General features: G+C 44.4%; 1 protein-coding gene across 3 annotated transcripts in view; it reads right to left on the bottom strand.

The window, feature by feature from the left end:
* Positions 1–9,886, bottom strand: part of WFS1 (wolframin ER transmembrane glycoprotein) — a 39,267-nt gene extending 29,381 nt beyond the window's left edge. The window contains exons 1-2 of one of the 3 annotated variants that reach the window (XM_073574514.1): positions 9,702–9,886; positions 4,766–4,915 (exon numbers count right to left, since the gene is read on the bottom strand). In XM_073574514.1, the coding sequence (XP_073430615.1) occupies positions 4,766–4,910 (145 nt within the window). In that variant the 5' untranslated portion in view covers positions 4,911–4,915; positions 9,702–9,886. Of the gene's footprint in view, positions 1–4,765; positions 4,919–9,701 lie in introns of all 3 variants that reach the window. The other 2 variants (XM_073574513.1, XM_073574515.1) reach the window with 2 other exon arrangements.
* Between the last annotated feature and the right edge of the window lie 5,980 nt (positions 9,887–15,866).

Below are 15,866 nucleotides of genomic sequence, written 5' to 3'. Positions count from 1 at the left end.
TGTCTGAGTCTCTTTTCAGCGCTCCTAAGACCGCTTTCCATTTCTCATTGTTCCTATCCTCCATTGGAGGTTTTCGGCTGGAGCTGCGGTGGAGAACTGACATCCTTGTCTGCCCCTGGGTTGCTTCCTAAGCGCTCCTTTAAAATGATGAATGTCGCTGATCTAAAAGTCACAGGCATATATAATAAGGCAGAGACAATATCTAGTTGGATATTTGTTGCATTTTATAATTTTAACATATTGTCAGTTTATTTTAAGACCGCTTTTGGGGTGCATAAAAAAAATAATTTGGGCCTACCTCTTTATAACCTCATTTATTACCAACTGTCTAGACAGAAATGATTGACACCAGAGAAGAAAACGTAAAACCACACAGCAAGTGACCATTTACTGGGGCTGACTGCAGTAGTTTTATGACCTCCGATTGCCAAATGAAAGCTTGACCCGTGGTCGTTTACTGACCTGCTTAGTTGGGCTAACGAATGAGCCGTGCACACAGAACAAAATTAATCTGACATCAGGTTTTTGCCATGTAATCTGAGAGCAGCATGATGTATGGGAAGAGAACCTGATTCCAACAATGTGTCACTATTACTATTGTTGCAGTTTTAATAATCTGCTGATAAAACGCTGATTTTATCACTACAGGGTTAGTTGTCTCATGCCTCCTGGGCCAACCCCACCCCAACCGATAGTATATTGACACAATCCTGCCAATCAGTAGTGTGGGTGGGGTTATACAGGGCTCAGCATTCAGAGGTCTGCACCAGCAGAGAAAAATAGTGATTGTATCAAAATGAGAGAAAGCAGCCCAGTAATCGCTGGAATTAGATCTCAGCCCCTACATGCTGCTGCTCTCAGATTACACAACAAAAGCCAGCTGACGGATTCACTTTTGTGCCCTGTAGATCATCATGTTAGCAGCGGCACAAGTCCTGTTTATATCACATAATCTGCTGCCGATAATTAAGCCTACAGAAAAATCATTAAAATTGAACAAGTCCAGTGAGTGACTGCCGGGCTATTTACACAGGCCAATAACATGGATGGCTCCTATGACAAATAGCACCCTAATTTTTAGCCAGTCAAATGAGTAAATGGGGGGGGGGGGGTCCAATTAAATAAGCACTCCTCGTCCTCCTTCCATCACATACATATATACAGCACTGTGCACTATTGCTCATTTTGCCTTTCTACCAGCTAATTCTCCTCTATGTAGAAATAGGAAATCTCTCATCCCCTCTTCACCTCCTGACCCAGCTGCTCCACTTCTCCCTCCTGCCAGGGACTTTTGTAGTGATGACTCATGCAGGCACAATTGACCTCCTGTTTCTACATAGAGCTTAGAAGGATTCAGATTGTCAGTTATTAATCATGTGATGTCATAGACCTAATGTAAGAGAGAAGCATTAGCTGGTAGAAAGGCAAAATGAGCAATTGTAAGTACATGGTGCTATATAATATGATGATTGCAATGTATTAAGAGGAGAAAACCTTTTTATGGGAGGAGGAGGAGGGCTTCCTCAAAGACCCGAACTTGGGAGACTCATACTGATTATTCGGACAAAACAAGATCTGGCTTCCCCCAGATTGACAACAGGGAGGAAGAGGAGCCTGCGGTGTAAGATTTCTGGAGTCACCTCTCTGGGTGCAGAACATTCTTATCAGAACAGCTGCTCTATTCCCTTGAGAACTCTACCCCCCCCCCCCCCCACAGCATCTCCACATATCTGATCCCTCCGCAGGTGCCCATACAGTTAAACACTTATGTGCATGTCAAATTTTGTAGTTATTTTGTGTGTAAAAAAAATAAATAAATAAATAATACTATAGAAACACCACCACATACAGCCACAACCCACAAGAGAGAGGTCTTCCTTCCTACTCTCCCCTCTCAATAAATTTTATTAGTTTAGAAGGCAGGGAGAGGGGAAGTGGCTCATAAGTGGAGAAAGAAGCAGCTTTCTTGGAAATATATCCCAAGATTCTTACTTTTGCTTCGACTATGGATTTATGCGACGTTTGATGGAACCACAGTGACATTTTATTAGGAAAGCACAAATCGACGGTGCTTCCTAGAAGTCAGATTTCTGGTCGCACCCAGACACTTCCTGCTGGATAGTACAGACTTCTCGGTAAGAGGAATTTTAAGAATGCAGAAGAAAAAATCTAAAAAGTCCAGCATGTGACATGCAAGTTACAGAGGATTAGTCGCCCCTTCTGATATCAAGGTTTCCTTAGACAGCCATAAAATATAAGGAATTTGTCAGGGAATCTCCGCATGTTTTGTGGACGTCTAACAGCCGCGAAACGTGAGGCCGCAGGGATGGGAAATCACACTCGAGCACCCACCGCAATACACGGTTACCTCTTTGACAATAGGAACGGCATGTCCCAAATACAGGACCCCGGCAACACTGATGGGATGGTGTGAAACCGCGCTGGGGACACATCCCCAACTGATAATCACTCAGATTAAAATGGATTTTTTTTTTACATTTTTTTGAAGAACAAAAGAAAGATAGAAACCTTGCCATTTCCACACCGACCATAAACTGGGGCTTTTTAGAATTATAACTCTGTTCTTCACAGAAGACTTTTCATAAGTCTCATTATCATCACAGACAGATACACAAACAGTTGATAACACAGAATCCACCATTCACAATAGGCGAGATCACAGCTGACCTCCTCCTCCCTTCATAAGAGGTTTTTGCACACGCTCATTAGACGCTTCAATATATATAGGGTCCGAGTCAGTCTATTGCTGCTAATGTGCATGTAAATTTGAGTTTCCTGAAACAACCGGAGGAAGGAGCTTAGAATAATCCCAGTGGCCAGTGTGAAAGTAGCAAGACTTCTAATAGCTTTTTTTATTTAAATACAGATCGTGATGTGAAAAAAATGTAAAAAAATTGTAATATATTATATAACATTAATTTCCTTTTAAATCGGTGACATATGTGCCATCACTCAGACTCTTCCGCATAAAAGTTTATGGGGAAAGAAGAGCTTCTATACTGGAGGAAGGCGAGATGCAGATACAACTTAAATCCAAAAATTAACACTTAGAGTATTTTTTAAGTGGCCTCTAGTAGATAGTTTGTCCTAAGTAATGAGCACATAATAAAAAAAAAAAAAAAAAATCCATAACGTGGCCCAGGAATCCACATAGGCTTCCCCTGGATGTCGTCATCTATAGCAGAAAGCCGCTGTGTAAACACTGCTAAGTCTTAGAAAAGCCCGGACAAGTCCAGGATTATGTGTGAGAATGAGGGTAGAAGGAGGTGCGGGCTCGGCCCCGGGGCGCGTCCTGCAGGAACTGTTTATATTCCTTAATGCCGTATATCAGTGCGTCAGCCGCCAAGTATCTGCTCCTCACCATCGGACACTGCAACACGTACACAAATATTTATTCCAGAAAATACCGAAAAGTCAGGAGTAACTCCTAACACTGAACGGATCTCAGCACTAACACATGAGGCCTCAGAGATTCTAATGCAGTCCCATGTAAAACCTTGGTGCCCCTTCCCTTCAGTTTTGTGTTGTATCATCCATAGGACTGCATATGCCAGCAATTACTAAGGAGGATATCAACAGTAAAGGACAGCGCAGCCCTTGAAAAATATAGGGGACATTGATGGCCCATCATCAAATAAGTGGTACCATAGCCTACCCATGGCATAGGTAAAAACTTGTGGATCGCCGAGGATCTCAGTGCCATGTGGCACAGTTCTTAGCTTGAATGGAGCGCAATCAGAGTACGGTACTCCAGAGCCCCTTTCTTGGGATCATTGGGGATCCCAGTGGAGGAAGCATAAAGATGACTGTCCAACCAAAAAAATACAACTTTCTGTTTCTCTTATTCATTCTCGTCTCGACTATTGTAACTCTCTTCTAATCGGTCTCCCTCTTACCAAACTCTCCCCTCTCCAATCTGTCTTGAATGCTGCAGCCAGGATCATATTCCTCACCAATTGTTACACAGATGCCTCTACCTTGTGCCAGTCATTACACTGGCTACCCATCCACTCCAGAATTCAGTATAAACTTATTACCCTCACCCACAAAGCCCTCCATGGCTCAGCACCACCCTACATCTCCTCCCTTGTTTCAGTATACCATCCTACCCGCGTCCTCCGTTCTGCTGATGACCTGAGGTTAGCATCCTCAATAATCAAAACCTCCCACTCCCGTCTCCAAGACTTTACACGTGCCGCGCCAATTCTTTGGAATGTACTTCCCAGGTCAATACGATTAGTCCCCAATCCCCACAATTTTAAGCGTGTCCTGAAAACGCATTTATTCAGACTGGCCTATCACCTCAACACATTAACCTAATCTATCCCTGTGTGGCACAGCCAAAAGTTTTACCATAACCAGGTTCCCCGCATCATGTTCCCACATGCTTTATGCATCCATTAGCCCTCTGTGTCTGTACTGTTACACACTTAACATTATGGCTGGTCCATACAATCAGGGCAATTGTTACCACCCACCTTTCGTGTCTACCTCTTTCCTCATAGACTGTAAGCTTGCGAGCAGGGCCCTCACTCCTCTTGGTATTTGTTATAATCTACTGTATGTGATTATTGTTATGCTGTATAGTCTATTGTCTGTACAAATCCCCTCTGAAATGTAAAGTGCTGCGGAATATGTCGGCGCTATAAAAATAAAATGTATTATTATTATTAACTATTAAGTATTACTATTTCAAAGAACTAGACGCAATGGAAAAATAAAAAATATGCTATAAATGCAGCACCTGGCACAGCGGCAAATACCATGGGGGAGCCGGGGCTTGAGGGACCTGCTCTTGGGTTGTCCTCACTGTTGTCTGGAGGTGCGGCAGCGTTGAGCTGGGATCTTCCTAGTAGGTGCGGAGCAGTCGTCGTCGCGTCCGAGTCCATGGCTGCTGCTGGAAATAATTCACATACAGTCATTCACGGCCTCTCCTAAATCCAGAGACGATTTCACGAACAAAAGCCAAATTCCGGGCAGTCAGAAACTATTCCAAAAATGGTGCGTGGCTGATAACCCGTGCCGACACACACTAGAAATCTCTCTCCGGAGCGAGGGGCCAGCGGTGCCTTCTATACAGATCAGCCAGAGGCGCAAACATCGCTGCACAGCAGAAAACGGATCGCAATCTAATAATACTGGGGCGGCAGAAAGGGACAAATTATATTCTAGAACACCTTAATTCAAAAATAAGATTATATATCTAGATCAAGGGATGTTGTATTGACTATATGTGCAGGCAGATTCTCTCCTATCATACATATATACACTATAATAGTATATATATATATATTATATATATTTCTTTTTTTAATCTGCCACATCCCTCCAATTAAAAATGTAGTCTAGTTCTTCCGATTGTCTATACCACTTACCCCATGTGCAGGGCATTGCAGTAGCTTAGGTATCCATGGTTACGACCCTCATATAGTGACAGTTAGTTAGCTCGTAGTGGTCATAACCATGTGCCCTGTACTTGGGGTAAGCGACATAGTGAATCTGAAGAACTATACTACATTGCTAATTGAAGGCATTTGCTAATATTATAATTATCACACCTACTATATTGGGATAGGAGCTTGGAGGTGGGAATACCCCTTTACCACTAGATGTTAATGAGAACGCCGTATGTGACCGGCCTTACAGGGCGTCCTCTCACAACGACAACGCCGTCCCTACACTTTTGCTGTACAGCGCTGCAGTATATGATGGTGGTATATACGTTATGTGTAAACCATGCCTTGGGCCGGTGAATTATCCTGGCATGAAGCTGGGGCTTTAGTTTACGTACATGTTAACAAACAAAGACCACCTCTATGAAGGCCGCCCACTAGGTTACACGCCTGTAAATTCTTATGAAGATACCAGAAGAACAGAGGGTGAAGAGGCGGCCGCATCCTACACGGCACGGTCCTCGCCGCACATCTGCATGGAGTAAACACACGGAGAAGGGTGGGTCCCTGAGATTGGGCAAAACGGACTCCGACAATCAAACTATTCATTAAGTCATGTGAATATATATATTTTGCCTTCACACAAATTTTAAACCTCAAGGCCAAAAAGAGAGAAGAATCAAATACTGATAGTGCCGATGCAGCACTGGAAACCCTGGGATGAATAAATGCATTAGCAATGATGTAGATGTAGCAGAGGCGAGTCTGACATTATAAACTAGCTGAAGAGCCCGGCGCTGCCCGGGCATAGTAACTAACTGTGGATAGTTATAACAAATTATAATTATCCTCCATCCCATAGTCCCGTGCCCATATACCCATCATACATATCCACGATCCCATAGGCCCATGCCCATATACCCATCACAGATATCCTCCATCCCATAGTCCCGTGCCCATATACCCATCATACATATCCTCCATCCCATAGTCCCGTGCCCATATACCCTTCACATCCTCCATCCCATAGTCCAGTGCCCATATACCCATCATTCATATCCACGATCCCATAGGCCCGTGCCCATATACCCATCACACATCCTCCATCCCATAGTCCAGTGCCCATATACCCATCACACATCCTCCATCCCATAGTCAAGTGCCCATATACCCATCACACATCCTCCATCCCATAGTCCAGTGCCCATATACCCATCATACATATCCTCCATCCCATAGTCCCGTGCCCATATACCCATCATACATATCCTCCATCCCATAGTCCCATGCCCATATACCCATCATACAAATCCTCCATCCCATAGTCCCATGCCCATATACCCGTCATACATATCCTCCATCCCATAGTCCCATGCCCATATACCCGTCATACATATCCTCCATCCCATAGTCCCATGCCCATATACCCGTCATACATATCCTCCATCCCATAGTCCCATGCCCATATACCCATCATACATATCCTCCATCCCATAGTCCAGTGCCCATATACCCATCACACATATCCTCCATCCCATAGTCCCATGCCCATATACCCATCATACATATCCTCCATCCCATAGTCCAGTGCCCATATACCCATCATACATATCCTCCATCCCATAGTCCCATTCCCATATACCCATCATACATATCCTCCATCCCATAGTCCAGTGCCCATATACCCATCACACATATCCTCCATCCCATAGTCCCGTGCCCATATACCCATCACACATATCCTCCATCCCATAGTCCAGTGCCCATATACCCATCATACATATCCTCCATCCCATAGTCCAGTGCCCATATACCCATCATACATATCCTCCATCCCATAGTCCAGTGCCCATATACCCATCATACATATCCTCCATCCCATAGTCCCGTGCCCATATACCCGTCATACATATCCTCCATCCCATAGTCCAGTGCCCATATACCCATCATACATATCCTCCATCCCATAGTCCCGTGCCCATATACCCATCATACATATCCTCCATCCCATAGTCCCGTGCCCATATACCCATCATTCATATCCACGATCCCATAGTCCCGTGCCCATATACCCATCATACATATCCTCCATCCCATAGTCCCGTGCCCATATACCCATCACACATCCGCCATCCCATAGTCCCATGCACATATACCCATCATTCATATCCACGATCCCATAGTCCCATGCCCATATACCCATCACACATCCGCCATCCCATAGTCCCGTGCCCATATACCCATCATACATATCCTCCATCCCATAGTCCTGTGCCCATATACCCATCATACATATCCTCCATCCCATAGTCCAGTGCCCATATACCCATCACACATCCTCCATCCCATAGTCCCGTGCCCATATACCTGTCATACATATCCTCCATCCCATAGTCCCGTGCACATATACCCATCATACATATCCACGATCCCATAGTCCCGTGCCCATATACCCATCATACATATCCTCCATCCCATAGTCCCATGCCCATATACCCATCACACATCCTCCATCCCATAGTCCCGTGCCCATATACCCATCATACATATCCTCCATCCCATAGTCGACCATTAAGACATCATAATGAGCGGCGGGGCTTGCAACCTATGATGACATCAGCGTCGCCATGGCAACCATTGTGACATCATAAAGAGGGGCGGGGCTTGATACACATTTTTTTCCCCATTATGTAGATAGGGCAAAATTGTTTGGTGAATTGGAACGCGCAGGGTTAAAATTTCGCCTCACAACATACCCTAGGACGCTCTCGGGGTCCAGACGTGTGACTGTGCCAAATTTTGTGGCTGCACCTGCGACATCCCGGACACACACACACACACACTTGAGCTTTATATATTAGATATTAAAAAATTAAAAGAAAAAAAAAATCACTGTGCGCTCAGGACGTTACTATCCACACTAAAAGCAGTTAAATGACAATCTGAACTCTGCTACATCTACAGCTCTCAGGCAGGACGGCTTGCTGTGTTTTTACGGCATGATCAGACATGGCCAAATTGTGGAATTTTTTTTTTTCTAAGAGGATTTCTGCCTTTTCAATGCAGACCTTAGCAAAAAAAAAATGCAGAAGAGAAAGTCTATGTGTGGACTTAACCCTTAGCATGCTGACAACTCTGTCCCCTGTCATTAAACTTTATGAAGCGATTACGTGAATGATACACGGCATGTGATCACTGTAGGGAACGCCGGCACAGCAGAGCTGGAGAAGAAGAATATTAAAGGAAAAATATATAAGAACAAACGGCGTTTTTCTCAGCCTCGCCGAGTCAAGCATAGAGTTTCCCATCACTGCTGGTGATTGTCTGCAGCGTTGAAGCCACAATGACAGCCCTGCAGCCAATCTGTAAGCTCTGCGGCTCAGGATCGGAGCCATGGAGCTCAGTTATTAGCTGCAGCTGTCGTGTCGTCAGCGAGAGATCGGGAATAGAGGTGGAGACTCAGCACTGGACCTGGGGAGAGTGGGCAAAGCACAGGTTCCTTTTTAAAGGAAAAACTATGCCAAACAACAAGAACCAGAGCCTGGATGGGTGATTGCAGCCAGATATATATATATTTCCTTTCTCTGAAAGGCTGCAGCGTCTCAAAGAAGACATAGTTTGAAGAGCCGGAAGGGAACCATAGCCAGAGATGAGACTAGTCCGGAGCCATCGCTGCACCCTGTAGGTGACTGACGGGTCACACCCAATCTGTCAATCACATGAAGGTGGGGGAGGGAGGCAGCGCTGAACTGATCATTAATAAGGCATCTTACTAGGGAGGTGACATTACAGTCCCTACAGGGCTGCGGCATCACATTACACAGGCCATGGCCACAATGACAATTCTCCTATCACAGGGCTTGTGCTGGTTTTACATATGGGCCAAGAAGACCCTCTGTGCCCCCCTGGTCCTGGGAGTGATCACAACCCCAGCAATGTGCAGATCACACCTGCCTGCTCATCATACACTGCCACCTCCCTGATCCTGGCTGATTGCAGGACTAGGCAGAGATGCCATTCAGGAGCCTGAGCAAGCTGGGTGCCATGTAACAGCTGTAAAGGCCACAGGATGCCTGCAGTAATGACTATGACAAGAACAGCTCCTCAGAATTTAGCACAGAGGGTGGAAGGGTCTTTACACCCCAGGCCCCCTCCCCAAACCAAGAATGCATCGGTTTTAGGAGTCTACCTCCAAGCATGGGGCACATACACAACAGGGGCCATCCAGCAGCAGCATTGCCTCAGCAGGGCCTGGTGCGGCCCCTCGCAGGCAGCCCTCATCCTCACCAGCTGGTCTGCAGCAGATGCGCTGTCGCCTTCCTGCGGCCCCTGGATGTCCTCCCTGCAGGGTCAGTGCTGGATCCGGGCTGTCAGGGAGCTGCTGCCATCCACACACATTACTTCCACCTTCTTTACAGCTGCCTGCACTGTCCAGGCTGACTAATCAACCGCCAGCGGGATGACTCATACGAGCTGCTGCGGGGCGGGGCGGCGATCCATTACTTTGGCCTGGCCCGAGCAGCATGCTGAATCCACAACGTTCTAAACATAGAACGTAACTGCATTACCGGCCCGTGATATTCCATCCGGCCGCCGGCATTAACCCCCCGGGTGTCCGTGCCCGGCTGTCATTGCTGCAGTAGACGTTATCCCCCATGGTCTTGGAAGATAATTGATTGCTTACTATGCTACTCTGCTTAGAAAAGAGCTTGTAAGCGCCACGCAGGTTCTTCTGTTTAGCAGCGGTGGTCGGTCTCCAAGGCACCAAGCTGCAAACAAAAGTGTTAATATGTCAAGAACGGCTGAAAATTTTAGCGGAAAATGAAAAAAAAAATTGCTTGTATTTACAAGCACTGCCGGACAATATCCACCCATGAAGATGGGAATAACCCTTTAACCCCTTCCCGACATTCTCCGTATATGTACGGCACCGCGGGACCTGTGTTCCCGTAAATCGCCATACATATAATTCCTGAGAATCGTATGAGCTCACGCTGAGTGCCGCTGTGATAAAATGCCGGTGTCAGCTCTATAAGAGAGCTGATACCATGGAGCAACGCACACCGATTGTGCTAGCACCGTTCATGGGAGTTTAACCCCTCTGATGTCGCTATCAATAGTGACAGCAATATTGATGCGATTGTGTTGTGCCGATGGTCTCGATGGTGACCCCGGGCCAAAAGATGGCAGCAGGGTCATCCAGGGATGGTGGTCTGTAATCTGCTCTGCACAGTGCAGGAGCTGACAAGCCTCTTCTCTATGTGCGAGACGTTGATCTAATGCCCTGCGATACAAAAGCATTATTAGTATGAGTGATCAGGGCAGTGGAAAGTTGATGCCCATACTGGGACAATGCAAAAAAATAAAAAAATATATATTTTTTGCAAAAAAAAAAATCACAAAATAATGAATAAAAATATATTAATCCAATAAATACATTTATTCATGTAAAAACAAAAATAAACAAAAAAGTGCACCTATAAAACCGTCCCACTAGATAACCCCTTAAGTGAACACCATAAAAAAGAGGCAAAAAACAATGCTTTATCATCATATCACCAAACAAAAAATGGAATAAAACGTGATAAAAAGACGGACATGAATAAAAATGGAATCTCTGAAAACGTCATCTTGTCCCACAAAAAAACAAGCCGCCATACAGTTCCATCAGCTGAAAAATAATAAAGTTATAGGTCTCAGAATAAAGTGATCAAAGCAAAATTTTTTTTCTGTGAAATAGTTTTTATGGTATAAAAGCGTCAAAGCATAAAAAAGAAATAAATGTGACATTGCTGCAATCATACTTACCCGAAGAATAAAACTGCGGTATTAATTTTACCACACACGGAATGGCATAAGAAATAACAAAAAACAATACCTGAATTGCTGGTTTTTGTTCATTCTGCCTCCCAAAAATCAGAATAGAAAACAATCAAAAAATGTCATTTGCCCAAAAATTGCACCAATAAAAACGTTAACTCATCCCGTAAAAAACAAGCCATCACATGATTGTCGGCCGAAATATAGAAAAATTGTAACAAAAAATGACGATGCAAAAACTTGTTTTTCACTAAAAAGTAGTGTGTGACAGCAGCCGAACATACAAACCCGATATAAATCTGGTACCGCTGTAATCGCACCGACCCAAGAATAAAGTCGCCATATCACATGTCGCACGAGGAACGGCGTAAAAAATAAATAAAAACAATTCTTTACCAGCTGTTGATTTGTTCATTCTGCCTCCCCAAGATCGCAGTGAGGCTTGGCGCACATTTATCCCTCGCTCTGCGCTGAGCGTGTACACCAAGGTTTAAGTGTAAATCTCTGAAATATGTGATTCAGACTGAACCCCAGGCAGAAGATTCCCTATAATGAGGCAGATGGTGGCACTGTGGACGCCGTCTGACCTGTCATCCGGCGGTGTCCATCTTTTTATGATTCCATAAAAGTGCTGTCAGCCACAGTTTTGTGCTCTTCTGAAAAGAAGGACACCGAGGAACAAAGGCCAGACACAATCCAGGGTAACTGCTGTCTCATTATAGTGATTGGATCCCTCAGGGGTTTCATCTGAATCACGTGACTCGTAGATTTAGATGGAAACCACAATGTAAGTGCTCAGCGTAGAGCGCCGGATAAATGTGATCCCAAATGTTATGTAAAATGTTCCTAACCAAAGCTTCAACTCAATCCACAAAAAAGCAAGTACCCACTCAGGTCTGTCATCTGACAACAGAAATATAGTGGGCTTCCACGTTACTGGTAGCACAAAGGCTCTAGAAAAGTAAAATGGCTCCTCGACCCCTAAATGAAATTCAGCAAATTCTGCGCTCCCTTCTGAGCCCCAGTGTGTCTAAACAGCATTTAGCGCCCACATGTTTGACATTTCTGTAGCAATGAGAACCCACCTAATTTACGGATGCATGTTTCCAGAAGCATGAGCTGGGCATAACGTACTGGGCATTACAACGTACTGAGCACTACAACACAACGGCAGTTTGCAATTTTCACTCAGCAATATCCACTGCTGCTTGTTTCTGGAAAACACCCATGGAGTCAAAATTGTCACTACACCTGTAGCTAAATTCTCAAAGGGTATAATTTCCAAATTGGGATCACTTGAGGGGGGATTTTGCTCTTCTAGCACTTAGGGGCTCTGTTTATGGAGTCCGCAAACTATTCTAGGAAAATCTGCGCTCCACAAGGCAAATAGCGCTTCGTCTCTCCCAAGTCTTTCCGTGTGGCTAAGCAGTTCTCTACAACCACATCTGGGGTATTTCTACATTCAACAGAAATTGTTGGACAAATTTTAGTGCCATTTTTTCCTAGTGTGAAAATGTGAAATCTGGGGCTTTTGGTGGTAAAATTGTAATTATTGTAATTATTTGTTCTTCCCTGCCCAATGCTATAAAATTTTATGACACACCTGTGGGGTCAATATGATCACTGCACCCCTAGATGAACTCATTGAGAGGTATAGTTTGTAAAATGGGGTCATTTATGGGTGTTCCTGCAGTTCCGACACCTCAGGGGCCCTGTCAATGTGTCAATTACTCTCAGACCAGTCCAGAAAAATTTGAACTCCAATATGTCACTTCTTCCCTTCTGAGCTTTGCAGTGTGCCTCAAAAGTTGTTTTTGACCACATATGGGGTATCAGTGTACTCAGGAGAAATTGCAGAACAAATTTTGATGTCCATTTTCTCCTTCTGTGATTGTGAGAATTAAATAATTTGGGGCTAAAACAACATTTGTGTGGGAAAAAATATTTTTTTATGCATTTTCACTGATTAACATTGTCAAATTTTCTGAAGCACTTGTGAATTCAAGGTGCTCACCACACATGTAGGTAAATTCCTTGAGGGGTTTAGTTTAAAAAATGGGGTCACTTGTGGGGGTTTCCATTATTTAGGCATATCAGGGGCTCTCCAAACATAACATGACAGCCGCAGATCATTTCATCACAGTCTACTTCCCAAAATATTACTCCTTCTTTGCTGAGCTCTTCCGTGCACCCAAACAGTAGTTTTCCCCCACATATCTGCGTACGCAGGAGAAATTGCACAACAAACTTTGGGGTCCATTTTCTCCTGTTACCCTTGTGAAAATATCAAATTTGGGGCTAAAAGAACATTTTTGTGTGAAAACGTGATTTTTTTTCACAGCTCTATGTTATAAATCTCTGTGAAGCATCTGGTTGTTCAAGGTGCTCTCCACACATCTGGATGCATTCCTTGAGGAGTCTAGTTCCTAAAATGGGATCACTTGTTGGGGATTTCGACTGTTTAGGCACATCAGGGGCTCTTCAAACGCGACATGGTGTCTGCTAATGTGTCACAGGGTTAATGCAACAGAGCAGAGCCCGAAATCTGATTGCTCCTATTCCGGCGCTGAGAAGCACTTCATCATATTAAATGTGTTTATTTCTTCTGGCAGAACAGGGGTTAATCGGCCATGTTGGAAATCCCGGTTCTCTGCTGTGCTCTGTTACCCACTCCTTTTCCCTATATAATATGTGCTCTGCTACTAATCCTCATCAGAGCTAGCTTTATTGCTGCATGGCTCACAGAGGGAAAGGAGTTGGTGTGAGAAGGAGAGCTAGAGGAGTTATTAACGACTGTTGTTTGGTGTGTACATGTGGTAATTATCCAGACATCTATTTTCAGTAAGCCAGGAGGCATAGACTGTTTTCTGTATGTTGATTCTTCTTGTAGGTTGAATTGATATTTCTAAATTGATGAATGGTTGTTATTTACCTCTCATATCAGCTCATACAGTTTTTGGTACTATTATCTTTGCAAAACAGGGATGCAGGGTCACTAAACAATGATGTTTACTGATTTTTTGATTACACATTATGCCAGGCTATGCAGTTTGCTGACTTGCAAACATTGAAGGATAAACTATATTGGCCTATGTTCAATTGCTTGAAGGACAATAGTTGTGAACTATATAAGTGAGATATGCCGCTGTAACAGATCAGCCAAAGATCCAGAGATCCAAAGGACCAGAGGCTCTTTACAAAACCATGACCAGGAACACTCTACAGGATAGCATCCAGATCATGGCTCCATCACGAGGGACACAGATTTGACATTCTACAGGTTGCCAGATTAGGGGACCACGGCCTTGGCTGAAAGAATACAGATCTGCTCCAATGACCATCATTGAAACCATGGATACATTTACACTAGTCAGAATTTGGACCCTCCGGTCATCTGAGCCCTATGGTACATTTGGGGTAGTCAGGATTTGGACCCACCAGTCACCTGAGCCCCATGCATACGTTTGGAAAAGACAGGATTAGGACCCAATGGTCACCCGGCTTCAAGGAGATGTTTGGAGAAGCTAGGTTGTGACCCTCCGGTCACCTGGTCTTGTGCTTCAATGGACTGTCAGCTTTCTAAGCTTCTGGATACCTCCTATCTCTGCATGTCACAGGTGGGAGTAGTCGGCCGTGGAAGCTCAACAGCTTTTATCCCAGCGAGTCAGTGGAAGGGTGAGACTCTGTAATTTCCACAATCTTGGATATTTTGCTGGGACTGTTGTATGTGTTATTTGTCTTTTTTGTGGATCAGTAAAGTATTGCCACACTGTTTTGCCTTCACCCTGTGTTGTCTGAGAAGTATTATGACCACGGTAAAAGGAGAGCAGCCGTTCAGTGGCATATTCCTTGGTCCATGCAGTTTAGGCTAGTGGACAAGAGCACCCACTGATCCCGTGTCTCCACATTTTGGTGGTAGCAGTGGGATAATACTCAGCCCGGCGGATCCAGGGGAGCTGCAGGGAACTAGTGTTCTTAGATATTGTCCAAAGGCTCCACAACCGGGGAGGCATACAGACCAGGCAGACCCTAAGTGAGGCTTACACAGCAGGTTTCTGATGCCACTACGTCCAACCTCACCAGCTCTGCCTTGGGAAGAGTGAATGTATTACCACTACAAGAAATGGCAACTACAGGAGCTGTGCCAGCTTCAAAGGATTGAATGCCAGGCCACAGACACTCCATTGGATTTAATTTAGGAACTACGGAATGAGGAGGAAGCCATGTGTATGGACATAATGGATACGGGTCGGTTCTCGTCAATTACATGTGGAGTTTATTTGCGAGAAAAACATGGAATATGCTCTGAGGAAACTGGATGATAAAAAGTTTTGTTCTCATGAAAGTGAGACTCCTTACATACATACAGAATAGGCCTTATATATTGCTCCTTACAAAATGGGCCCCATATAATACTCCATTCAGAATGGGCCTCATTTAACCCTTTTACCCCCGAGGGTGGTTTGCACGTTAATGACCTGCCCAATTTTTACAATTCTGACTACTGTCACTTTATGAGGTAATAACTCTGGAAAGCTTCAATGGATCCCAGTCATTTTTAGATTCTTTTTTTCATGACATATTGTTCTTCATGACAATAGTAAAATTCCTTCGGTATGATTTGCGTTTACT

This window comes from Dendrobates tinctorius, unplaced genomic scaffold (genome assembly GCF_039654945.1).
Source record: "Dendrobates tinctorius isolate UK_male_01 unplaced genomic scaffold, ASM3965494v1 ptg000039l, whole genome shotgun sequence".
NCBI classification, from domain to species: Eukaryota; Metazoa; Chordata; class Amphibia; order Anura; family Dendrobatidae; genus Dendrobates; species Dendrobates tinctorius.
Note: the sequence above shows the minus strand (reverse complement) of the source record. Positions and strands in the feature narration are given on the sequence as shown.